This window comes from Pelecanus crispus, chromosome 1 (assembly GCF_030463565.1).
Source record: "Pelecanus crispus isolate bPelCri1 chromosome 1, bPelCri1.pri, whole genome shotgun sequence".
Taxonomy (NCBI): Eukaryota; Metazoa; Chordata; class Aves; order Pelecaniformes; family Pelecanidae; genus Pelecanus; species Pelecanus crispus.
The window spans coordinates 148,573,805-148,599,601 of record NC_134643.1 but is presented as its reverse complement, the minus strand read 5'-3'; the positions used below and the strand labels follow the sequence as shown (position 1 = coordinate 148,599,601).

The following is a 25,797-nucleotide window of genomic DNA, read 5'->3' as shown; positions in this document are numbered from 1 at the left end:
ACTACGTATTCTGCTACTACTAATACAATGTTAAAATTTTCTTACAGTTATAAAATTTTCTTACTGTCTAGCCTAAAGGTGCTTGCAGTAAGTTAACAGAATTATTTCTCATACTAACCTCAGTGAACCTGAAAAATAACTGATCACTCTTTCTATACGATTTCCTACACATTTGATTAACTGCTGTATTTAATACTTGGCCTTTTTTCCTTTGGTAAAAGAAACTTATCCTGTTTCAGCTTATCCTTACAGTTTATCTTTCCTAAAGCACTTAATTGGATTCTTTGCAATTTGTTTGTATTTGGGCCTGGCTGCAAAGAGAATAATTATCCCCATTATGCTGCTTCACAGAACCCTCATGTGAACAGATTTCAAAGTGAAAATGCTTTGTTTGACATGGCATCATTTTGTTAACTTGTGCAACTCCTAGTCCTTTTTCACTAACTGTTTGCTCTATGTGTATTCAATTTCTTCCTTTTGAATACAATTCTTGCATTTGTATTTACTGAATTATTATTATTTCCAATCATTACACCAACCTGGAAAGATCATTCTGAATTGCAGTTCAGTCCTATGTGCTTTAATCTCTTTCAGTTTCATATTATCCACGTTTTCAAAGTGTCTTCTCTATAGCCATTAATGAAAATGTGGAAAGGTACCAGACCTCAAAGCAACCTAAGCTGGATTCAGTTGACTTGTCCTCCTGACAACCAGTTACTCATGACTTCTCTTTACGTGTTTTGAAAACATCTGTTCTCCCACTTTATAATAGATAAAACATTTCTTTAGTTTGGACATGAGAACATTCTTTATGACTACATAAATGATTCTACTAAAGGAAGATATGCTATACAAGTTGTCTCTTCCCATATGCTGGGCTAATTACTTCTGTGAGAATGTGACTAGTTTGCCATTATATGATTTGTTGCAGAAATTTCCAGAGCAACTGCTTCTTATCACAGTGTTATTCCACAGATGCTATTAGATTGATTGTTTAGTAATGAATTAAACAAAGTACCTCTCTTGATACCAGGGTTTGGCTGTTTTATGTTTCTTCAACTACAGCTTTAGCATTTTTTCGGTCGTCTTGTACCACAATTGGCCTTCATGAGCTTTTGAAGATAATCACTAAAACATGTAAGTGAACTGGCTAGTGTTTTAGGAATTTTATCAGATCTTGATGACATGAATAGCCTGTTTAATTCCCTGTTTTTTACTTTTCTGGCCTATATTCCTACCTCCATTTTTGTTATTAAGTTGTTAGTTGTGTTAGGGATATGGTCACAATGAACCTCTTTTTGTGAAGGCCAAAGCAACAAATGTGTATAAAACTCCAGTCATTTGTAATGTACACAGTTGCAATGAGACATCTTGTTACTCTGCTTCTCTAAAAAAAAAGTCAAACAAAACTTTTTTCTCCATTTCCAAAGCAGAAAGCAAGGAATGGCAAGTTTTCCTTTCCATAGAAACTATCCAGCACTTGCTTTGATTGATCAAGTAAAAAATGTGAAATCTTCTCAAACCAAGAGCAAGCACTTCATTTCTCAGCACCTCTCAAAATCAGAAAAGGAACAAGCTCCATTGTCTTTGAATGCATGGCTCCTGCTTGGTCTGAAAGATGAATGAAGACTTCTGGGGAAAAAAAAAAAAAAAAAGTGTTCTCTCCTTGAAGTAATGCAAATTTGTCATTGATTTATTTAACACAACTTGCAGATAATTACAACGAAATAAAGGAAGAAGTTATGATTTAAATTCACAGTCCTATGACTGCCTTCATTTGATGGATGATTCAGCACATGGAGTAACATGTAGCTTCAGGCCTAAGAATAGATGTCCTGGACAGACTTGGTTTCCCTGTGAACTTCCTTACTTCTACAAAAGGAACTCGAGATGGGTATCCTGGGCAACTGGTATCTCAGCAAAGAAAGAATATAAGACAGATAGGACATATGGCCAAACACTTCTTGAGTATAAAAAGTGTTCATATGATACTTGTTAAGCTGTAGTTAAATTTATTTTGGAAGAGAATTATATTTTATAGGCCTATCATTGGGAATGTTTTCATAAAGGGGATAAAGGCAAATGTCATGGAAATTGTAATAAAAAAATGTTAGGTCCAATTTTGTGGGAATTTTGCAAGCATGCAAGTCTTGACTTGAACTAAGAAAAGGTCTCGATCCAAATCTTTCATTTCTTGTGCCCCCAGAACTTCCATTGGCAGCAGAGGAAATTCTGGATTCATAAATAAAACATTATTAGATGGCTTGCTTTGATCCCAACAGATCAAGTGTTTGATTTTGGATTCTATTTTCTTCCTTTAACATAAAAAAATTTTTGCTTAATGAAAATATATAGAAGTCATTCAGCATCCAAGAATATCTCTAAATTCACGTAAGTGTTAACTGAAGACTGGACAGACGAATAAATTGCTTGTCTCCTACTCCAATGCTAAAATGCTGACTTCAGACTCTTTTAAAAGATGTATTATCATTAAAAGTTGTATTACCATTTTCCAAGAACTACTATAAAATAAAAAAAGTGCTAAAATTAAGTAAAGGAATCAAAGACATATGTAATCTGTGACATGTTCAAAGAAAATAGCCAGATTAGAAAAGACCACATGAACAATCTAGTTAAAAATCTTGAATACTTGTTCCTTTCTTCATTAACTAATCTCACAAGCCAGATATTTAGGCACATGCTTCACCTTGAACACTGATCTGTTGATTTAGGGCCCAAGGGTTTAAACCACAAAAGAGAAACTAAGACATAATTAAGTGCTATTTAATTAGGCCAGTAACATAACTGCAACTTTAATAAACGCCTGTGTACAAATCACAACTTTTTAGCCTGCACTGACTTTTTAAAAAAGAAGTTTTATAAAATATTCTATCACATAAATTATGCTCCTTGTATCTTCAGCAATGTCCTTGTCCTTGTCATTTAATTCAACATCCTTGTTCTAATCAAATACTTTTTACTTCAAGTAGTTCAGGTCTGTTTACCATGATGATAAATATGCATTTTGCAACAGCTTACAATTTTCCTAAACTGGATAAATTTGTGGGGTGAGGAAATCTTTGTTTACAGTTTTTACAAAATGTAAATATTAGAATAACACTTTACATTATTTTCTGCCATGTTTTAATCAATAGAGAAAACAAAAATAGAACTTTTATTCTCATCATATTCTAAAACATAAGTTTTATGAACAATCAGATCTTTAAGAATTCAGAAATATCTCAGAGAATCCATATGTTTTAAAAGTGAGTTAACATTTGCAAAATTCTGACTGGAGTTGTTTGTTGAAACATGGGCATATTCAGCATTTTTCAACAACAGAATTGATAAATCTTGTTATGTACATTATCCAATAAACCATCTTTGATTGCATAAAAAGTATTGAACTTGTAAATGTATCCTGAAATATACGTAACAGAAGTGTTAAGTTTTTATTAGGAAATCATGTTTAGAAAGATAAAGAGTACGTATAACACTATATGACTTCTGTTTTTCGGCTTCGCTTTATACTCTCAGTGTTTGGAGTTCCCTATTTTCTCAAAACAAAATGAAAACCACAGTGAATACATTTTTTGGAAAATATTTTTTATTATAAAATGTACAGTATATTGACCTTAATATTATAAAACACTGTAATGTATCAGAGTCTTGTAAAGACCAATAATTTATAAAATGAGACCAAGTTCATTGTTACTCTTTCTAGTCTCATAGTCTGATTTAAAAATATATATAAAATATATAATGAATGATTTGACTGTAGCTTCCTTAGTAGCTGGAAAAGGTTTGTTCATATGTTAAGGTAACTAATGTCTGCATGTATTTTTATTAAAATAGATCACTCTTATTTGCTAAGTTAGTCTTTCATTTTGAAGAGCTGATAGAAGAATGAACAGAAAGGTTAGTAATCATATTCTATAAGGCTAGATTATGTAAAAGCGCTGCAGGGTATAAAGAAAGTTATGTTTTACTAAAGCACTTCTATCACTGCAGCTCATTTATTAACAGTTAATAAATTCTTTGGTACTTTTAAGGTGCTTGTTAAAACAAGGAATAGCTTTGGACTATTGACAAGAATAGAGTACTTTAGGTCTCAGATGCTATTGGATAGCATGAAAAACAACACTACACTGTCTTAACAATTTAAAGACCTTTTCCAACGTGTTAGTCTCCTCAATTTCAGTATGTCTACTGCCTCCTTTTATTGCAGGGACATATTACCATACTAAATACACTTTGCATGAAAACAGGATCAATTTATTTTCTTTCTGCCTTCAGCCTTCTGGCTTTGTTGCAAGCAGTACTTTCCTTGTCGCACTTGCTTGGCAGTGACTTGAACACCAGTATCCAGCCAAAGGCATTTGTTTTAGTGTTAGAATATGTGTATGTAGGTTGTTTTCGAATCACTGCCTAATATATTTTTAGCAGTGCATTTATAGAAGCCTGCATCCCTTTGAGTAGGCTGCTGGATGACTAATGACCCCTGAGGGTGGAGGAATTTGTTTCCATACAGACGGGATTGAGCTCCTGTTGTCAGATGTGATTTGTCTGGAAGCTCCCATGTTATTTCTGCTTTAGGAATCCCAATGGCCATGCAGTTCAGTTTTACTGAATTTCCAGGCCTGGCATAGATGACGGGTGCTGGCTCACTGGTGATCCGGGGAGGATAGGCTATCACGATGACAGGCACGTTCATAACAGAAGTGCCATACTCTGTGGACACCTTGCACAGGTAAGTGCCCCTGTCAAATACAGAAGCCTCACGCACTGTCAGTGAGCCATTCTCCAGCAGAGAGAAGCGACCCACAGCCTGGGGGGCATCCAGGACCATCCCATTGGGCAGCGTCCAGGAGATCTGTGCCCGCTGGTTTGGCTGCGTGATGCAATGGAGCTGCAGAGTTTCTCCATTGATGATGCTCACCAGGTTGTTGTACTGGTTGCTGATTTCTGGCCTGAGTCCCACCTTCAGGAAGACAACCCGTTCCACATAACCTCTGGGATTTCTGGCTGTACAGCGGTAAGTCCCAGCATCCCCAGTGGAGAGGCTGCTGATGTGTAAGATCCCATCCCTCTTATGGTAAAATCTGTGCAGACGGCTGCCACTCAGCACTTCAGTGCCGTTGGGCAGGATCCAGCTTGTGCTGGGCTTGGGGTTCCCCTGGACTGAGCAGTTCAGATTGATGCTGTGCCCAGCAATGGCAGTGATCCTTTCATTGACAGGGTCTCTGAAGGAAGGTTTCTCCAAATGGTCTGTGATGAGGAGCTGCACAATCAGTCTTGCTTCCCCTCCTTCGTTCCGTCCAATGCATATGAGCTGCACTGCGTCTGTCTGCCTCACTCCTCTGATGTCCAAAGTACCATTGCGATGCACAGTGATCCTGTTCCCATAGTAGGGAGCTGGCAGGATTACTCCTTCTGGAAAAGCCCATAAGACCCGTGGAGCAGGGATGCCTTCAGCTTTGCAGTCAATAAGTTTCCGGCTGTCCCTGATGGCTGTCTCCCTCACAGATGTTATTGCACTGAGATGACCATTGATTCTGGGAGGCTGAACGTTAACATGGATCCAAACGACTTTCCGATCTTCTCCAGCGCTGTTCCGCACTACACAAGTATAATTACCACTGTCAGATCTTTGGGCCTTTTGGATGAGGAGGGTGCCATCCCTATATACCTGGTATTTGTCAGATAGGGCAGGAATGGGCCTGTTGGTTGGGGAGAGCCAGGTCACTTTGGGAGTGGGTTCTCCTTTGGCTTCACATGCTACTGTGACAACATCACCATAGGGTACATTAATAATGACGTATGTTTTGTTCCTGATAGTTGCAGGCTCAGCCACTACTTTGACCCGCACTTTCATCTCATCCTTCCCAATCTGGTTCTCAGCATAGCAGGTGTAGTCCCCTTCCTCTCTCAGTCCAACGTCATTGAAATACAGGGTTCCATTATTGAAGACCACGTATCGCTTTGTCCGGCTGCCACTGTCATCTGACTGCATGAAGGTATTGATCATGCTGCCATCTGGGAGACCCCAGGAGATCTCAGGATTTGGCAGACCTGTGGCTACGCAGTCAACTTTTAGGTCCCCTCCATACTTGACATTGTGGTTATTCTCGTTCTTATGTTCTATTTTTGCTGGTTTCATCATCACATTCACTTTGAGGACCACATAGTCATCCCCGATCTTATTGCGGGCCACACACAAATAGTCTCCTGCATCTTTATCTGTAACTGAATGGACAACCAAAGTCCCATTGCTGAATACCTTGATTCTAGTCTCCAAGCTACTGTAAGGAAAGAAACAAGAAGAGAACATGAGCTGCAAAATCACATTTTAGGTATTAATTATTGAGTGAAACCTGGGGAAAAAACCCAACAACTCAACAACACTGAAAAAAAGGAGAGGAGCATTGCTATTGTTAGATAATTAGGTGGTCTGAAATGTCTGAGATATTCACCACCAAAAAGCAAATGGAAAAAAATAATTCTACTCACTTGTAACCAAGCAATTCTACTCTGTTCCATTCAATGACTTTAACAGTGTTTTTGACCATTAAACAACCATTAAATACCAAATGATGGTATTTTTGACTCTTTTGACTGCATGTACAGTATTCTGTAATATTCAAATACGGGATCTCTGAGTTATATACACCACACAAACCTACATGGACCATAACTATGGAGTCTGGCACTTGGGTCCTCAGCTAAAAATAAATCAAGATGAGCAACGTCCTCTGGCATCAGGTATAACGTTTTAGAACAATCACAAAGAAGCAAAATATTGCTAAGCTTTGAAATACAGAAAAAAATATTTTCAATGTGCTAAAAAGCTAGTATTCCTTTCCACTTCACTATGGAATTGGTGTATTGTGGTCAAAACTAATTTCTTCAGTAGCCCCAGTTTTCTCCCCAAAGTTCTCCTGTATTTGAAAAACAGCCCACATAAAGATCATGAGGGAAAATGAAAAAAAACCCCACTATTTTCTTGCTATCACTATGAGGCATGAAATGAGTTCTGGATTTTGTGCTATCTACAGGCTACCTAAATATATTTTTTTCTAATATGAAAAAAATGATTACTACATTCAGCTATTAAGAAAGTTGTTGACAATTGTGCATTTTAATTTCAGTACACTTCTCATCTGTCTACAGTGCTCAAAGAGTGAGTAATGAATAATTTATAGAGCAGAAATCGTGTTTTCAGCAAAGTCTTATGACAGTTATTGTAAGTTTGGAGAAATGATATTTTACTTGATATTGTAAACACTGGAGAAGGTATTGTTTTAGGCATTTATATGCAACTGGGTTTGCACAGACCTTATTGCAAGGTAACATTTATTTATAGAATGCTGTTAAAATGATCATGCTTACTTAAAGAATTATAAGATGATTTCTTTGCCCTGTATTTACTGTGTATAATGATTTATACAACACATAAACAAAATTCAGTGATCCCATTTCTCCTGGGTAAAAGCAGGCACCTATGCAACTCTATGCTGACGAAGCAAATTGGAACAAGCAGCACACAAGTTGTCTATCTTAACTTTTGCCATTGGACTTTTCGCTATATTTAAAAGTGGCTGTAAAAGACAAATAGTGGCAGCTTATCCTAAACACTTGAAGCTGACTTTTCAAGACTACTATTGCTTTCAAGAAAATTATGCTAAGTTATGTCTTGGCTATCTTTTGATATAATTTCAAATTCTTCCTTAAGGATTGGGGGCCTCATTCAAAACTCAGAGAAGTCAAGAATGAAACTTCTAGAGATATGAATGGTCTTTTCTCCAAGTTCATCTAAACTGTAATTTAGCTGTGACACCTCAAATAGTAATTTACCTGTGTAGGGAATCAATCATCCTTTTAGAAGGCAACCTCCATAATATCCGGGGCCAGGGGTCACCAGACGCACTACAGTCCAAATGCAGGATGCTGCCATATGTTACGTCTGTCCTCTGAGGAGAGCTCCCAGTGATCTTAGCATTAGACGCATGCTTCTTCACATGGAGTTGTATCGTTCTCCTGGCAGCTCCCACCATGTTAGCAGCAATGCACTCGTAGGTCCCACTGTCCTTGGGGGAGACATTGCGAATATACAGAGTTCCATTGGGAAAAACAAATAAATTCCCATTGACAAACTGAGAAGGTCGGATTTGCGTGCCATCAAAGACCACCCAGCGGATGCTGGGAGAAGGCGCTGCTTTGGCAGTGCAGTGGATGTTAATACTGCTACCAAGGGGCAAGGAAATGTTCTCTTGCTTATCCTGCTGGATGATGGGGGGTAAGGCTGCAATGTGCAGCCTCACTGCAATGCTGTCAGCTCCTGCAGCGTTGCTTGCTATGCATTTGTAAACTCCTCGGTCTGAAAAAGTTGCTTGCTTGATAGACAAGGTTCGATTTTCATGAAGCATTATCCTGCTTTCTGTGGTGGTGACTGTCTGCAAAATCTTCCTATCTGGGAAAATCCATGAAATATGTGGGCTTGGAGTCCCACTAGCCTGACATTCCATTGCTATGGTCTCTCCAAAATAGACTGTGACATCTTGATAGCGGGCAAGTAAAATTTTGGGCTGGTAGGCTACGACTGTGAGCACAATGATTGTTTTATCTATGCCATGCAGGTTTTGAGCTGTGCACAAATACTGCCCACGATCCTGAAGTTGAACATTTCGGATAAGGAGGGTACCATTTTTCCAGACTTCAAACCTTTGTAACCTGGTGTTGGCTGTCATTAGAGCTCCTGGGAACATGAGAGGAAAGAAAGAAACGGAAAGTCAAAGGGTTTGTTTTTAAGACATATATCACTGCATTGAAAAAGGCTTATGGAAGATGTTTAGATTTATTTAATGCCAACTACAGTTTCAGATGGATCACATGACACCTTCTGACACTCTCCATAGCTCAAATTGGTCTTTGTTTCTATTGCAGAACTAACCATACTAGCCTGCAAGCCTGTACAGCGTGGGAATTTTTAAGGGCTTTATGCTTTAGGATTCCTCTTAAATCTTTACGTAATTTCTCTTTTCCTTTTGTTTATGGAGATGGCAACACACATCAATATTTAAGTCAGCACTGTTAACAAACCCATACTCACAAGTGTTGTCATCATAAATTCTAACTGCTGTGAATAATCAAAGTTGGCTGCTATTCCCCCTTCAAAAAATAGACTCATTAAGTGGTAGAGGATTTCTTTTACTACAACAAATACTGCAAATTTATTTTCACCTGCAATGATTAGCTGCAATTAGTCACATTTTACCTGTAACGATTAAAAGGGACAAATTATTCTTCAGTGTTTTGGACTATTCCTGCAATCATGTTGCATTTCAATGCAATAACCCAAGTATTTGTACCCTTAAAAAACTGTGTGGAAGAACACATTTTTCTGTGTCTTACCTGTAGAGACTTTTGTCCAAGTAATAAAAGGCTTGGGTTCCCCTACTGCATCACAAGGGATAAAAGCATCTGTTTCAGCAAGGATGGATATGCTCTGAGACCCTTTTGTGATAATTTTAGGTCTTTCTCCATGTATCCTGAAATTAGCAGAAGATTGAATTGCAGTCGAATTGTGTGGCACAATGCCTCCCACGTAAGGCACAGATGGAACTTTTTGATGACGATGATGGACATTTTTAAAAGGATGAACCGTAGTGGGTATCTGTGGTTTTGTGTGCTGAGAGAAAAAGGCTGGAGGGGTAAACTTCAAAATTGCTGCTGGTGGTGATGTGGTGGTTGTGGTGTGTGGCATTGGAGGCACTGGGATAGCTGTAGCTTTCTGCACTGTAATCCTAGTAGGGGAGACCTGGGCAACCTTCTTCTCATTTGTGTCTTTTGGGACTAGTTGACTAGGGACCACTGGTTTAGGATGCATACTTAAGTGAGGGAACATCCTTGTTCTGTTGAAAAGGAATGGCATTCTGGAACTGGGATAATAGGGGTTCCCTTGACTTGGTAGTCTCCCTGCTGTGCCTCTGTTATCTGGAACATAGTTATTTCCAAAAAACCTTGAATTAATATTGTATCTGTTCTGACCCTGATTACTGAACTTGCTTGCAGTGAATGGATTTGTTTTGTGAAATGGAGAGGCTTGTGTTGGGGTAGTTGTTTCTCTCTGAGAGGCGAAAGATTTTTTGTCCTGGATGGTATGTGCTGCATATGCTGTTATCTCTGGTTTGTTTGTGTAGTGAAGAGGCTGGTGTGTTATAAAATAGCGAAATGAACCTTGTGTTACCATGTATGGAGGTTTCACTGTGCCTCTTACTGGAACATGCTTTGGAGGCACAACAGGCAGTCTTTGGTTTAGGCTTGGTATCATTCCAGCAGGTGGATGGGGAAGGTTTAGATCTAGCAGTAAACTGTTGTTTGACTTGCTACTATACATCTCTTTGAATTGCTCCTCTTTCAACTGTATGCTAATCCTGTTTTGGCTAGAGGAAGGAGTAGGGTGTACATTCCATCTTGAGCTCACCACCATTTTGTCACCATCTGCTTCAACTTGTTTTGCTTCTGGGAGCCTTTCTTGATTGAAGGCATTACTTTCCTCGGTGGTATAATGAAGAGAAGGATGTGAAGTGCTTGAAATGGAAGGGGGAAGAGTGGCACGTTTTATAAACGGAATAAAGGCAGTGGATGTAGTTGGAGGCTTTTTAGCTGTCTGCAAAGTGGGATCATGATAAAATACATGTGATATAGCTTCCTTTTCATCCAAGGAAGATGGCTTTGTCCCAGTCTGAGAAGCAACAGATTCCATTGTTTCGCTAAGCGGCAAAGTCTGGGTTTCTGTCGTGCTGAAGGAGGAGGACAAAGTAATCATCTCATGTTGCTGAGGTGGCTCAGTTATCGCTGGTGTTTCTAAAGATACTGTGGGCTTCCATGGCTCCTGTGAAATGGAGAGGTCCTTAAAAACTTCCACTGTGCCAATAGGAATACTTAAGTCACTCATAGTGGGATATATCAGCTGGAATGTTCCAGCAGTTGTTTCATTAACCACAGCTTCTGAGTCAAATAGGATAGGCTCTTGAGATTCTGGTTTTGTAGATAGTGGCAAGCTGTTCACATGCTCAGGAGAAGTTGTTGTGCTTGATTGTTCTGCCTTACTATGCATAGTTCTAGCATCTGCTTTAATACCCTTCTCCTCAGATATATTGTCTAATGAGTGGTATGTTGGCACTTCACTTTGCTCTGGTTTCAGAGGTGCACTTGACTTTTTTGTGGGAACTGTGTCATGTACAACATACGATGATAAAATTGTGATAGGTGCAGTCACTGGAAGTACCAAGGTTTCAGGAGCAGTAGAGAGTGTCACATGTTTTGCTTCAGGCGGAGAAGCAGTAGGCCTAAAGACGGAAGTTGTGACCACCTCTCTGATTTTGGTAATTTTCTCTAAGACAACTGTATCAGTAACTAATGAAGGAGCGAATTCCATACGCTCCTCTTCCTTAGTCTGTATTTTGACATTGTTTTTAAGATCAGGACTTTCAAGAGTTGCAGAAGAAGTTTTGGTCACAGCTTCAACTTCAGGTGTGGTTAAAACAACAGGGGGAAAAGGCTTTGGTCTTTGTCGGATTCTGTTTGGCCTCAATCTCCTTCTCCCATAAGGCCTTTTTCTAGCATGCTGAGTAACAAGTGAAGGCGTGGTCTTTCTATAGGGAGTTGTTGTTGTGGCCACAGTGTTCAATCTACTGATGGAAGAAGCAGTTTTTATCCCCTCTGGTGTTTTATGAAGAGCACTAGTACTTGGCAAAATGAATGTGGGATCTGGTTTTGGAGTAGCCAGACTTCTATGCTCTCCTCCCTGAAAGCTCTCTGCATAACTGCTGGACATGCTTTCTGGAGTCACCGTATTCCTGTGGGTCTCAGGTTCTTCCTTGCCCTGAACCCTGATGGGTGTGACAGCTGGAAAACTTGTACTTAAGTCTGCTGTTTTTGTCTGACCTGTGGATGCTTCTTTGTGCTGGTGTATCAAGTCATTGCTCTTTTCTGTAACAAATAGAGAAACAGATGAAGAAATGGTAGTAGCGCCTACAGAATCTGTTGGGATGATCTCATCCAACTGAGAAGGTGTTAAAATTATGGTGTCAACACTCTTCGGGTCCACTTCATTTAACTTCACACTTGTCTCCAAGACGCTATGAAGATCCACAGTCTGAGATTCAGCTAGGACAGTAGCATCAAGTGGTAGGTCAGCAAAAGCAGAATTTTCCTCTGATGCAGAAGACACAGTTCTATCTACATTTGCCACTGTGAATGAACTGCTCTGAGTATTAGGAAAGTTTGTTACAATTTGTCTGGTTTGAGGTTCTTCAGTGGAAGCACGGATATTTTCTCTGACTACAACTGAATTATCAGTCCTGACATCAAGATGCTGCTGGCCTTCGGGTTGCACAATTCCAGACACAGGAGTCAAATATGGACCCAATACAGGGATTTCTACAGAGTATATACTTGCAGGTGTTTCTAAAGCCCTGTGGATGGAGAAGGGTTCAGTTTCTGATGTTAATATGGACTGGACTGAAAATGCTTTAGTGTTGTGGGAAACGGTGACTGAGAATGGCTCATCTTCACCCACACGTGATGCATCAACAGAGGAATCTACCACATCAGCTGCTGTCTCTGAAGGCGGAGGGCTGGCTACCGGATGAGGGACTGGAGTAGTTTTCTGCATGATTGATGGCAGTGCCGTTGTTAAAGAAATGGCTGTAGCTGTTGTTGTTCGAGGAAGATTCTTCCCACGGACCTTTGCCAAAATGTCAGCCCAATGCTGTGGATTAATCTGCTTGCTTGCCATGTTAATTCTCCTTCGAGATTCAAATACTCTCCGGCCTTCAGCAACATTGCTGTCTTGGGTTCTATCAGTACTTTTCCAGACTTTCATTTTCCTTCTGCCTTTCTTCCCCTTTTTAATTTGAGCATCTGGCACCTGGTCACTTTTTTGTTTAAAGGTAATTTCCCGGTCTTTCAGGTGGTTCTTTCTTCGTCGGAACTCATCCACTCCTCCTGCCCCGGATCCCTCTCCATCATCTATGACCTGCCCTCTTGTTTTTGACGAACTTTTTGAGCCTGGGCGCTTTTTTAGCTTTATCCTTTTAAATGACCTGTCAGACACCATTTTATTTACTGTCACCCTTACAACAAACTGATCTGATCCTTGCTGATTGACAGCCACACATCTGTAATGGCCACTATCACTGACATGGCTTTTTGGAATAAGCAAAGTACCATTGTCCAACATATATCCTTTTGAAGAGTTTGATAACTCATTAAGTATCTGGCTGTTTGGAAGAATCCAGCTCAACTGTGGCTCTGGGATGGCAACTGCATTGCATGGCAAAGCTATGGGATCTCCAACATTTTTTTCAACTCTCACTACATCTGAATCAGCTACCTGAACAGCTAGAGGTTGCACCAGAAGTCTGTAAGCCATTATGTCCACATCATCTCTCACTTGGGCAACGCAGTGGTACAAACCACCATCAGTGTAACTCACTGCTTTGATTATTAGCTGACCACTACTGAGAATGGAAAACCTGCTGTCTTTCTGATTAAACGGTGCCTGCAGTTTAGTCCCATCTGGAAAGAGCCACCGAATAGAGGGGATCTCAGAGGCTTTCACATTGCAGCTCAGCTGACACTCTGACCCTTCCACCACACTCTGTGCTGTCCTTGTGCTCTGGTTTTGCTCTATCATTACCCAGCTTCTCTGCTGCCCGGTGTCTTTGGTACGAATTGTCTGAGAAAACACAGTAAAAAAAGATAGCACCACTTTTTTCCCTGTACTCTGGCGCCTGTTTAATTGGATATTTATAAGAGGTTGCATCACCCAGGAAGGTTCAGCCAGTATTTGAGCTTTGACACCTGTGTAGTAAAGAGCATCATAATCTGAGCCTTGCCTGTACCGATAGCTTATTTTAGGCTCTTTGCTAAGCATAAGTTCCCTCTCTAATTTGACAGGTACTTCACTGTAATAAGCTATAAGCTTCCACAGTTTTTCATAGTTTTCTCGATTCATTGGACATTCAAAATCCAGTGAAATTGTAGCATTTATATCAATCTCCTGAGTCTGGATTTGATTCCACTGAATTTTGGTAGAGCCTGTGGGTTTTTTGATTTCACAGTTCAGGTGGACTACATTGCCATGCTCATCAGTCATATTTAGAGTAATGTTCCACGGAGAGGACTGAAGTTCTTCCAGAGGGAGTTCATAACTGTCACCATCTTCTTCATCATAAGTGCTGCTATTCTGCCTCAGTGAGGACTGAATGAGAGGTTTCCTACAGGAAATATCCTTCAAGTTTTGAATATCTTCTTTCTGCAGCTGTTTCGGGCTGTTGCACTTAGGACAGAGCTGTCCCCCTTCATAGGCTTTGTCCTTTTTGCACTTTAAAACACCTGCAAGAAAAAAAAAGAAAGAAAAAAAAGGAAGGGAAAACAAAAGCTAGGTAAGCTGAAGAACACTGTTCTATAGTTAGAGAACTCTCAAAAGTGTGAAATGGACCGCATGAGGAACCCATTATAGCACATGACACATAAGGCCAGGCTTTTAAAATGGCACCTCTTTCTTTTCACAGTCAAATGGGTGCCTGATTCTCAAACTGACCACAATTTCTTCTGACCTTAATGAGAGGACTGAATACTCCATCCTTCTGAAAAATAGATTCACTGCTTCTGAATAAAATGGCTAGAAACTGAAGTGTTCAGAGCAACATTTTATAAGTGAGTAAAAAGCTATGCTGTGTCAAAAAGTCTGCATCTGTACAGTGACAGCCCATCCAACTAACTTGTGGATCTAACATGAAGAGGACTGGGTCCTCTCAGCTTTCAAAACTGCAGCATTTACCTGAGAAATGCTGGACTTCCTCATTAAATAAGCCAGGAAGCTTTTTATTTTTCTCTATTCATTAAAAACAGTACTGGCAATACACAAAACATTCTACTGTAGGTATCAAAATCTGCTGATTAGTTCCTACACTTACAAGCTATTTGTCAGCAGCAAAAAATAATGAAAGTGCCGCTTCTTTCCTGACCTCTAAAATAACTGTAAAATCTGTAATGATAAAATAAAAGCTAAAACAGAGAAGAAGCACTAAACCAGGAAATGATACCCTTGACTCCTCTCTTCTATCAATGCCAGGAAGACTCGTCTGCAAAATAAGTCATCTATTTATTACATTGTTCTGCTCACTAGAATGTCAAACGTCTCTTTACATATTTAGTTTGGAAACATGTTGTAAACAAAATGTATTCCAGTTATTCTAGGAATAAGTGTCATGCTGATCACTCCTGAGGAATGAGGGATCTTTGAATGAATGAACAATATACGGGTGGGTTATAAGGCAAAATGCTAGCAGAAGGAGAAAAGAGTGGCAAAATTTCATACCATTTTTTAATAAAAAAATATATGCTTTACCAGCCTGACGAATCAGTTTTCTTGAGAAGTTCTTACAAACGGAATATTTAATGGAAGCAGTCTATCACTTGCAGATTCAAATATGATGTTTCAAAGACAAGGAAAGCATGCTTCATGACAGAACTGGCCCACAATCAACTTGGCAGCAGCCACACTGGCCTGAAGAATTTTAATATGATCTATGAAACAGCACTTTTATAACTCTATCTGGACACAATTCCCAAAGAAGTTAATGTTATAGCTATATAAAGATACAAAATCTGTCATACATGAAAATGGCATGGATAAATTCTTTTCTCTTTCCAATAGTCACTATTGTTGTAGTGTAAAAAGGGAACCTAATTGAATAAAAATGCTAACAAGCCAACACTGCGCAAGGAAAGAAAGTTCATCTAATATTGCATTGTTATAACTTAGTGCAACCTAAGTACACTTAATACACACACTCATTTGGATCAAGGAGAGTATTAAGAATATTAAAATGTAAGTTAGTGAAATATAATATCACAGTTACATGCTTCAAGTATCAGTTCAGTCAGGAACACTTAAATTACACATTCAAGTATCGCACTCTTAAAAGTATTGTCCTACAGCTAAGCGCAAAACTGTGGTGAAATTACGTATTCTAAGATGACAAGAGCCACCATCATCCACCATACATGCTCCAAATCATTCTATAAACCTTGCAACTCCAGCACTCATTTGAGACATCTTCAGTCACAATTAAAGGACAACTCCCTCTTAGTATTTTAGCAGCAGCTCTGGTGTAACACCAGTCCCTCTGGCCTACTATAGCAAGCACTTAGCTACCCAAGACAGGGCATTGGTGAACTGAGATGCCCAAATCGAAAACTGACATTCAAAAAAACTCTGATTTAGTGTATTCCTGATATAGAAGCATCACAAAACTGTTTTGGCTTTTTTTTTTTTTTTTCTTCCAGTATTTTGCTTCTGCACATGGCCAGAAGTGTTCCAGCCTAAGCAGTGTGGTACTTATCTCACATCCAAACCTGAATGAAGATAGACCGGTTACTCCAGGAAAAAAATTGCAGGACTGGTGTTCTCTGAAAATACTTAAAATAGATTTGCTCCATCATAAAAGGAAGTTGTGGTCAATGAAGAAACACAGATAGACATGAAAGATGCATGAATATTACACAACAGCCTTAACATTAATAGCATCAAAGTTAAAGGACTCATCCAGGATTTCCATTCCTTCCTTAGCCAAACAAGTTCAAATCCAATGTTCCCACCTTCCATGAGAGCACATAGTTACTAGCTTTGTTGATTGACAATTGCGAGCCCTTAGTCAAAGGTGTACCACTGTGCAAAGGAACACACTAACAGGTTATAACCTATCTCCTCCTTCCAATTATAAACTTTACTATCACTTTTTGCATCTTGAATGTAACGGCTAATTCCTCTGTTGCTGAATACAGATTTTTAGCTAGTGACACACAACTGCTCTGTCTTTACACTGCTTTTCAAATACATCCATTTATAGAATGGTAATGGAACATGGTAGTGTACATAGACATCATGTAAGTAATAATACTCAGGAAATAACAAAACCATCCATATGCAGAACAGGAAAAAAAAAAAAAAATCTAATGTTATGAGTTGAAGCAGCATTGCTGTTTTTGCTCTCACCTCCAGAAACTTCATTCCATTCAAGGAGCCACTTTAAGCTGCAGTCACAGGCCCATGGATTCCCATGAAGGTAAAGGTTTTCCAGCAGTGGCATGCCTTGAAACATCCCTGCAGGCAAGGTCCTAAGAGCATTTTCAGACAGGTAGAGATGTCTTACTGTTGACAGTTTGAAATAATCAAGGACCGTAAATGTTGAAAAGGTGCTGGGGTGAAGCTGCTGGAGCAAATTTCCCTCTAAGTGGACCAGTCTCAGAGAACTTAATCCATTGAAAGCATGTGGATGAATAAACTCAATTCTGTTGTGGTCCATGTGCAGTCTCATTAAGCTTGAAAGTCCTTGGAGGGTTTGGCCAGTTATGACCTTCAATTTGTTGTAACTAATTTTGAAAACCTAAAAAAATAATAAAAAAAAGAATAAAAGAGATTAATTTTGGTTTTTTGTCTAAATCCAAACAGAATAGAAAGCATGCAGAAGTCTTCTTCCTGCATTCAAATATCCTTTGCACCACTGAAAAATGACATGCTGGTCAAACAGGGAGAATACAACTGAATATTAGTTGGCATTATCAAGTATGACATAGACATAGTTAACAGATTTCCAATATATTTGGGGGAAAAATGGTATCTTAAACCTAAGAAAGGCACTACAAAAATGCTTATTTTTGTCTTCTGTTATTCATGGAAGTTAGAATTTAAAAAATTTAGGGAGACTTGAGCATTACCTGTAGAGACACGAGATCTTTCAAAGCACCATTAGGTATATTCTGAATGTCATTTCCATGTATCATGAGCAATTCCAGTTTTGTAAGTCCTGCAAAGGAGTTTTCATATATAGACTGTATACTGTTAAACCTGGAAAAAAATCACATGTGCAATTACATTTTATGCACTGGCTGTAATGGACTGCAAATGTAAAATTAGTATAACCTAACATTCAGGAAAAATTGGAGGGATCTTAATGCATTGTCAAAGGGCCAGAAGTTACTGAAACATTTTTACAAGGCCAAGTATACTTAGTTCATGTTTACGTTAAGATTTCTTTTAACTCAATTTGTGGCACTTTAGCCGTAATTTAGGAGTAACAGTAATAAATAGGCGTTAAAGTTCTAATAGTTGTCAGTATGTTTTTCCATGCAGCTCAGTTTATGGAATGGTAATAAATTAATGGCCTGTAGCCAACTAATGATGCTATGGAGCCTGGCAAACTAGACGACACTAGCTGCAGTGTTGCCAAAACAGCATCTAACAATAAATGAATAAAGATTTGGAGAGAGGACATTAGTAATGGATATCTCCCAAACAGCACAAGAAGCAGGAAGTCACATCCTGCTTCCCTTACTGTTACAGCATGTAATTAGCTACATCAACTAATTACATAAGATCTAGGAATTGACCTACCAGTTATGTAATTTCAGCCTAGAAAATCCATTTAGAGAAGGAATACAGAAAACCTACTTTTTGAAAACAATTCAATTTCATTTCAGACAAATAAATCAGGTTTTATTTGCCAATATGGAAGCCTTAAGTTTGGCAGCCTAGCTCTATACTTGGGTTTTCCACATGGAGACATAAAATTAAATGTATGAGCTAATCTGGGCATGAAGTCTCTACATCAAGCACCGAATTTTAAAGATTTTTCCTATTTTTTAACACTTTCTAGAAAGGCAGAGACAATGAGAAATTGAAAGACTTTGAATATGGAGGAAATACTTTTAGATCCCCACTGTGCTATCTATCTGAAGATTCTGAATTTTCTAAAAATGTAGACTACTGTTTTGATATTTTTAGTCCTACTACAGATCTACTAGGCTTATAGCAATCATCCTATTAAAATTCCTTATTTTAACATCAGCCCTTCTAAAAAATATGAACTTCTCTAAATAAGAAATTTTCCTAAATTATTTCCAGTTAGGAGAATAATCTTTACCTCCTAAATATATAGCATCTTAAAATAGAAATATGGTAAAAGATCTTTTCAAAAATGAAAGAAATGCAACAACAGATAATTAAGACTGTTTCTTCCTGGGAAAGGACACAACTCAGACAATGTCACTTGTAGTGATGAAATACAAAGATAGGAAAGGGCTTCTATGGTAGCAGTATCAAATAATGTACCTTTATTAAAAACCAGCCAAAATGCCTAAATAACTTAGAAGCCTACATCCCATTTTCAAAAGCAATTTAGGGATAGAATTTGCCATAGAATGCTGACGTATGGGGAGGGGTGACTGTGAATATGTGTGGTTTTGAATGTGGGAGGAGGGGGAGGCATTTTAGACTCAAAAATGGCATGAAAGTGCAGATTGCTGTAATACAGATTCACTGAGTAAAAGGGCATTTTGAGACCAAAATTAGGCTTTAGGTGGATTAAGTGCTGGTGGATAGACATTTTAACTACAGAGAAGCAAAAAAAAAAAAAAAAAAAAAAAATCAAGGTCCCCACTGTCAGTCATTGCATGATCAATCACAGCTTACAGGCCTTGGGGTGGCTGGGGTGAGTTCACAGTAGGTAGTGAGGCAGCTCTAATATCAAGCAGAAGAGGACTGCAACTCTTGCACCATGCCATGTCACATAATGACCCTATGCAGCACTTTTGTGATATGCAGCCTACCAACTGTCACTACCTTCTCATCTCACCATCTGACAAATAGATGGGAGTTTACAATACCCTGGCAGAGGAAAGCGAGTTGGAGCCTGAGCAATCGCTCCCCAAAACATTGATGCCTGCTTATATCGCACTTAAGTTCCTTAACAAAACTCCAAAACAAAACTTAAAAAAACAAAACTCCAAAGGCAATGGAATAACTTTGTTTTTACTGTATTGCTTTAAGATAAATGCTACTTGGCTACATTATATAATTTTGTTCCTACTCTGTTTTTTTACATCAGGTATAAAATTCAACATTTAGTAGAAATCCCACAGTAGGTTTAATTCAATGTAGCTTTTTTACTAGTAGTAGTACTAGTAGAAGCACTGCTGCTACAAAAGACTACATGTACTATTTGCCAAGAACTGACACCATGATATAAACATTTATTTGAAAATAATAGTAACTTTTCTTTGAAACTTGAGGGATGGACTAAAACTTTCTCCAGTAATTGTAGTGCTTGAAATACCGCGCCCGCAAGTAACCACCCATCTCTGCAATTCCACTTAGAAAGCACACGCAGAGATCCCGGCGCGCCGCACGTGTGCGAAGCATTCCGGGATTCCGCACCGAGAACGTAAAACTGTTTGCTACAAACTGACATACAAACCCAAAATTGATTCTTTCCACATGTTTCGAAATCCTTGCCGGCACGGCTGCTAAGGACCGAAAGGTGCAGTGGACCTCGGTGGGGAGGTAGCAGGCGCAGGGCTGGGGGCAGGCCAGGGCGCCCGGCGGCAGCCCCAGCCCCAGCATCAGCACCACGGAGAGCGCCCCCGCCGCCGCCCCCATCTTGTCACCGCCCCTCGCCTCGCTCCTCCTGGGTCGTCCGCGGGGAAACCGGGGGGGACACACGGACACGACACACACACACACACACACACACAAAAAAAAAAAAAAAAGAGAGAGAAGAAACGATGATTTTTTTTCATCCTTTTCAAACGCTTTATGTACCTAGCGATGCTCTGCAGAGTCCCCAAAGGTCTGTAGACAATGGAGGCAAAGTTCAGTCGGAAAGAGACTTCTTCCAAGTCATTTGCTACTGCAAAGTTAATTTTCCCCCCATGATTCACTTCAGCAGCCGTCCTACTAAACTTACGCTGTCGCCTTATGGTAGTCATTTTTGTAGGTTTTTTTCTACCTGCCAAGGGTAGCACTTGTCTCACCTAAAAATCAGAGAACTTCAAGGGAAGCATCTACTTCAAGCAAATTGCCATGGCTCCCTCTACAGTCAACGAAACAAAAAAAAACCCTATCCATATTCACTTGAAGGTGAATAATATCAGGTATCTATCTACCTGATCAGATACCTAGAAATAGTACAAATCAGCCTCAGTAAGTCCCTAATTATCTAACTCACCTAGCCTAGCTGCCTAATTTTTAGACAGGCTGCTAACTTCCAGGAGGGTCAAAATTTGGCTGAACGAATCCCATTCATAATGTGTATGGGCAACGGTATCATTGAGAAAGTGAGTGAAAGAAAGAATTGGTTGGCCATAGATCTGGACTCCGTCATCCTTTGCCACACATTACTGTGTGATGTTGGATGTGCTTTTACATTGTAATCTTAACCAAACAGGAGCTATGAATGATCAGAATTGATAAAACTTGACAATTTATTCAGAAGCATAAGCACAGACCTTGGAGGAAATGTAAGCAAGAAAGTTTATAATCTTGCCTTGTCTATCAACACTCAAGTTCAAATTTTCAGAACTGGGTGTCAAAATCTGGGTGGCTAGACCCGTGGAGAGTCACTTAAAGATGCACGCTGTGCTAGAACAGACAAGAAAACACAGCTGTTATTGACCTTGAGCACTACTCACTTCTGAAAATAAAATAATTTATGTAGATGTCTAATTGCAGATTAAGCAGCCTAACTTTGGAGAAATGAATTTGAAATATCCCTATTCTTATCCCTACCATCAGAAGAATTTGAGCGCTTCAGATTAAAGCCATGCAAGAATGCAGGCTACAATTAGTAGCAGGAAGCTAGTATTCCTGCTCTTGTATAACTGCGTGACAACGATGGAAAGGCACTAAGTTCTACTAGACATTATGAGTTCCATTAGTTATTGCTTTTAGCATAAAAGTCAGATTTTCTCAGATCTGCTAGCAACGAGACACACATTTTTTTTCCTAAGACCATCATGTGCAAACCATTACAGTTCAAAGGAGAGGCTCATTGGGATGAAGAGGTTTCTCAAATATCTGTGGTCAAGTTAATGAGACGTTTACCATTCTTTACAAGACAAATAGCTTTTAATTTGCTTAAGACTATTCACGTGCTGTTTTCCTTAATGGTCACTTTAATGAAAACTCCCTTTAAAAAACGTCCAACTCCTTTTGGGAGGGGGCACCGCATTCTGTTACAGGAGGTGCTCGTCGAGGTTAAGAGGAAACTGCAGCGACTCGAGGTTAAGAGGAAGCTGCAGCGACTCGTGAGGGGCTGGGGAAGAGCGGGCCAGAAGGACGTACCCGTGCTTCCCCCCGGGGGTGAGAGACGGGGATGGCGGAGCGCGGGGCCCCGAACCCCACGCCGAAGCCGCTCCTCAACCGGTTTGGGCAGAGAACCCCCGCGGCCCCGGCGAGGCCGGGCCGGCTCCCACCGCCCCGCCCCGCCGCCCGGGGGCGCCCTCGAGTGGCCCTGCCGCGCCCCGCCCGCCATTGGCCGCCTCCACCGCCGCCGCGCATCGCGCCAGCCAATGGGCTGCGGCTCCGCCGCCGCCGCCGGCGCCACCGTCGGGGCGCGGCTGCGGAGGGCCGGCGGGGGGGGGGGGGGGGGGGGGGGGCAGCCTGCCGGGGGCGGGGCGAGGGGCGGGGCCTCGGGCGCCCCGCGGGGCGGGGGGGTCAACGCGGGGTGGGGGCGGCGGGTCCGCGCGGCGCTGCCCCTCCCGCCGGGCCGGGCGCCAGCCGCGGCCATGGTGGAGGGGGCCCGGGGGGAGGCGCCGTCCCCGTTCCCCCCGCCCCCCATATTTCTTTTTACCGTACCGGAGGGCAGCTGCTTCCCATTAGGGAAGAATGTCCCCGCCGGGCTGAGCAACGGCGGCGGAGGGGCTGAGGGCGGGCGCCGACACACGGCGGCAGCGCCCGACCGCCGCCAGCCAGGCAGCCGCGCCGCTCCCCTCCTCCTCCCGCACGGCCCCGCGAGGGACCCCCACCCCGAACCACCCCCGCCCCCCAACCGGGCCCCGGCGGCCGCCACCGGCCCTGCGCGGGCTCCGTACCTGCAGCCGGGCGCGGCGGTCTCAGCGGGCGCTGCCCGCCGCTCCCATGGCCCCGGGGGGCTGCGGGCGGCCGGCGGCGCGGGGCGGCCGGCGCCTACCTGGCTCCCGGCCTCCCCTCCGGCACCGGCCCGCCGGGGCTCATCGCAGCCCGCGGCGGCGGCCAGCCTCGACGCCGCCTTAGGACTCCTCATCGCCCGTCATCCTGCGGGATCCGCCGCCGTCTTCGCGTCCCCCCGAATAAGCATAAGCGGTGCGCGGCAGCCGGGCGGGGACACCGTCTGGGGGTGCTGGGTGCAGTTTACTCCCGTTCGGCCGGAGCGCTCGCCGTCTCCGGCGGCCCCGTGGGCAGTCGGGGCGCCGCGATCCCTCAGCCCCGGCGGCAGCCGAGCGCGTCGCTCCGGGCGCTGCGGCGGCTCCGTGGGCCAGCGGGCGGGCGGGCGATGCCGGCGGCTCCCCGCCCCTTGCCGGGCTGCCTGGGCGCGCAGCTCCCGCGGCGGCAGCCTCCCGCCGCCCGCCGCGGCATGGGGACGAGGGGCGCGGGGTGCCGGGGCGCCGCGCTCCGCCGCTCCGCCCGCCTCCCCGCGCCGGGCGCTGTGCGAGGGGAGGGCGCGGCGGAGCGGCTCCTCTTGCGGGGTGGGCGGCCCCTCCGCGGGGGGGGGGCGGCGGGCGGGCCCGCGCCGGGGGGGTGGGAGGTGGGCGCCGGGGGCGGGGGGTGGGGGGCCGCGGGAGCTGCGGCCGCAGCGGGGGAAGCCGGGCCCACGCCGGGGTGCGGGACCTGAAGCCGAGGAGAAAGTTTGTTCCGGGGAGCTGGGCGGATCGGGCACTCCCGACGCGCTGGGCTGCGCAGCTGCCCGCACCCGCACGGGCGCCCACCCCCAGAGTCCAGCTCAGAACTCCAAAACTGGACCAACCGGTCTGGATTTCTTACTCTTCTCGTAGTGATAGAGGTGTCCCATCACTACGCGAAGAACCAACCTCACCATCAGCCTTAGTGCGTACCGGTGCAATGCTGCTGCGGAGACCTGTGTCCGGTTTGTATGTGAGAGTGTGATCTCCCGCATCCTATCTGAGGAGAGCCACTCAAATAAACGCGTGTGAACAGAAAAATCTCAAAGCTGGGATGGAGAGGCGATGACGACGGTACAGGAAAAGGCGGCAACTGGTAACAACATGAACCAGACTGAATGTAGACTCCGTCATGAATTGCCTTTTACCTTTAAAATCGACCAGAGAAGCAAGCTTCAATTTAGAATCATTAAATTGTTAACATCCCTCCCTCCAATTTCCCTCGTGTATTAGCAATTTTTTCAGTACACAAAAGTAAGCCTGCTTCTCATCCAGTGAAAAATGCATCATTCAGATGTACCACAGAAGACCGTGCACTACCATCTACCTAGTTCCACTGTGTGGTTTTCGGACACACGCAGTTTTCTGTTCTCTAGATAGCCAATGTGGCAGTTACCCCCATCTGGCCTAGAAAAACAAAGAACTTAGTCTTTCAAGACATGAAAGACTTGCAGAAATCAGTATAGATGCACCCTAAGCCATAAGAATCCCCCTGTTTTTTGGCATGGAGCTTTCAAATTCCATCTCCAAGGTAAGTAAATATAACAAATAGCATTACATTCTAGACTGTAAAGCTGTGGCAAGTGTATCATCACCACATTATTAGAAAGAATCAGAATCTGAGTTAATGAACCATTTTTGGCTTTGAAACCTGTAAGAGGTGTGATTAGCAAAAAAGTTGGGGGGGGGGGGGGACGTCTTCAACAGTTAGCGATAAGCTGTTGTCAGGATTGGAATCTGGACAAGTATCTTCCAAATGCACTAATAAACATTCACTTTCAGAAAAAAGCTAATACCCATGCTTTTAGCTGCAGAACTTAGTTTGTGTCATGGTTTAACTTTGATGGGCAGCTCAGCCCCACCCAGCCACTTGCGCACTCCCCCACAGTGGGATGGGGAGAGAATCAAAAGAGTAAAAGTGACAAAACTTGTGGGTAGAGACAAAGACAGTTGAGACAAAGCAGCAAAGCAAAAGCTGCGCACACAAGCAAAGCAAAACAAGGAATTAATTCACTACTTCCCATTGGCAGGCAGGTGATCAGCCATCCTCAGGAAAGCACAGCTCCGCCTCATGTAGCCATTACTTGGGAAGACAAATGCCATAACCCAAAATGCCCCCCGCCCTCCTCCTTCTGTCTCCCAGTTTTTTTGTTCAGTATGACGTCATATGGTGTGGAATATCCCTCTGGTCTGTTGGGGTCAGCTGCCCCAGCTGTGTCCCCTCCCAGCTTCTTGTGCACCCCCAGCCTACTCGCTGGTGGGGTGGGGTGAGAAGCAGAAAAGGTCTTGACGCTGTGCAAGCACTGCTCAGCAGTAGCTAAAACATCCCTGTGTTGTCAACACTGTTTTGGTCACAAATGCAAAACATAGCCCCATACAGGCTGCTATGAAAGAAGTTAACTCCAGCCCTGCCAAAAACAGTACATTTTGAAAAAAAAATTGTCATTTAGTTTGATGACAACTGAATCATTTTTTTTCAATTACCTCAAAGGGTAGAACTTGTTGAGTTCTTCTGCACCACAGAGAACATTTCCATCATGCATCTTTGCTCAATGTGCAATTATTTGGTCTCTAGTAGTTTATCATCTGATCCCCCGACCTATCTCAGTAAAATTACAGTGTGTGGAGCAGGTTTAAATGCAGCTAAGAAGAATCTGACTTCACTAAGTTCTGATTGAAGACAGCAGTAGTCAGTGGTCTCATATCTAGTTGAAGGCAACATTTCATCCCCACAAGTAATCTGATAGCCTATAATGACAGTAGGAAGAAATTATTTTGCCTGAATGC

At 42.3% G+C, this 25,797-nt stretch overlaps 1 protein-coding gene across 1 annotated transcript; it reads right to left on the bottom strand.

Moving 5' to 3' along the window:
• Positions 1-4,390: 4,390 nt before the first annotated feature.
• Positions 4,391-23,135, bottom strand: MXRA5 (matrix remodeling associated 5). Its single transcript, XM_075727643.1, has 7 exons — positions 22,945-23,135; positions 20,331-20,540; positions 17,794-17,923; positions 17,072-17,462; positions 9,412-14,403; positions 7,855-8,755; positions 4,391-6,302 (listed from the first exon to the last, which is right to left on the bottom strand). Exons 1-7 carry the CDS (start codon positions 23,133-23,135, stop codon positions 4,391-4,393), a joined length of 8,727 nt encoding a protein of 2,908 aa, XP_075583758.1.
• Positions 23,136-25,797: the final 2,662 nt, after the last annotated feature.

Bases quoted from the DNA above. Each gene is read 5' to 3' on its own strand.
- MXRA5 (XM_075727643.1), bottom strand. From the start codon at position 23,135: ATGAGGAGTCCTAAGGCGGCGTCGAGGCTGGCCGCCGCCGCGGGCTGC. The intron at 17,924-20,330 runs GTTTGTATGTCA...ATTTTTTTCCAG, and splicing joins GTGGAAAGAATCAATTTTGG to GTTTAACAGTATACAGTCTA. The intron at 8,756-9,411 runs GTAAGACACAGA...TCATGTTCCCAG, and splicing joins TTGGACAAAAGTCTCTACAG to GAGCTCTAATGACAGCCAAC.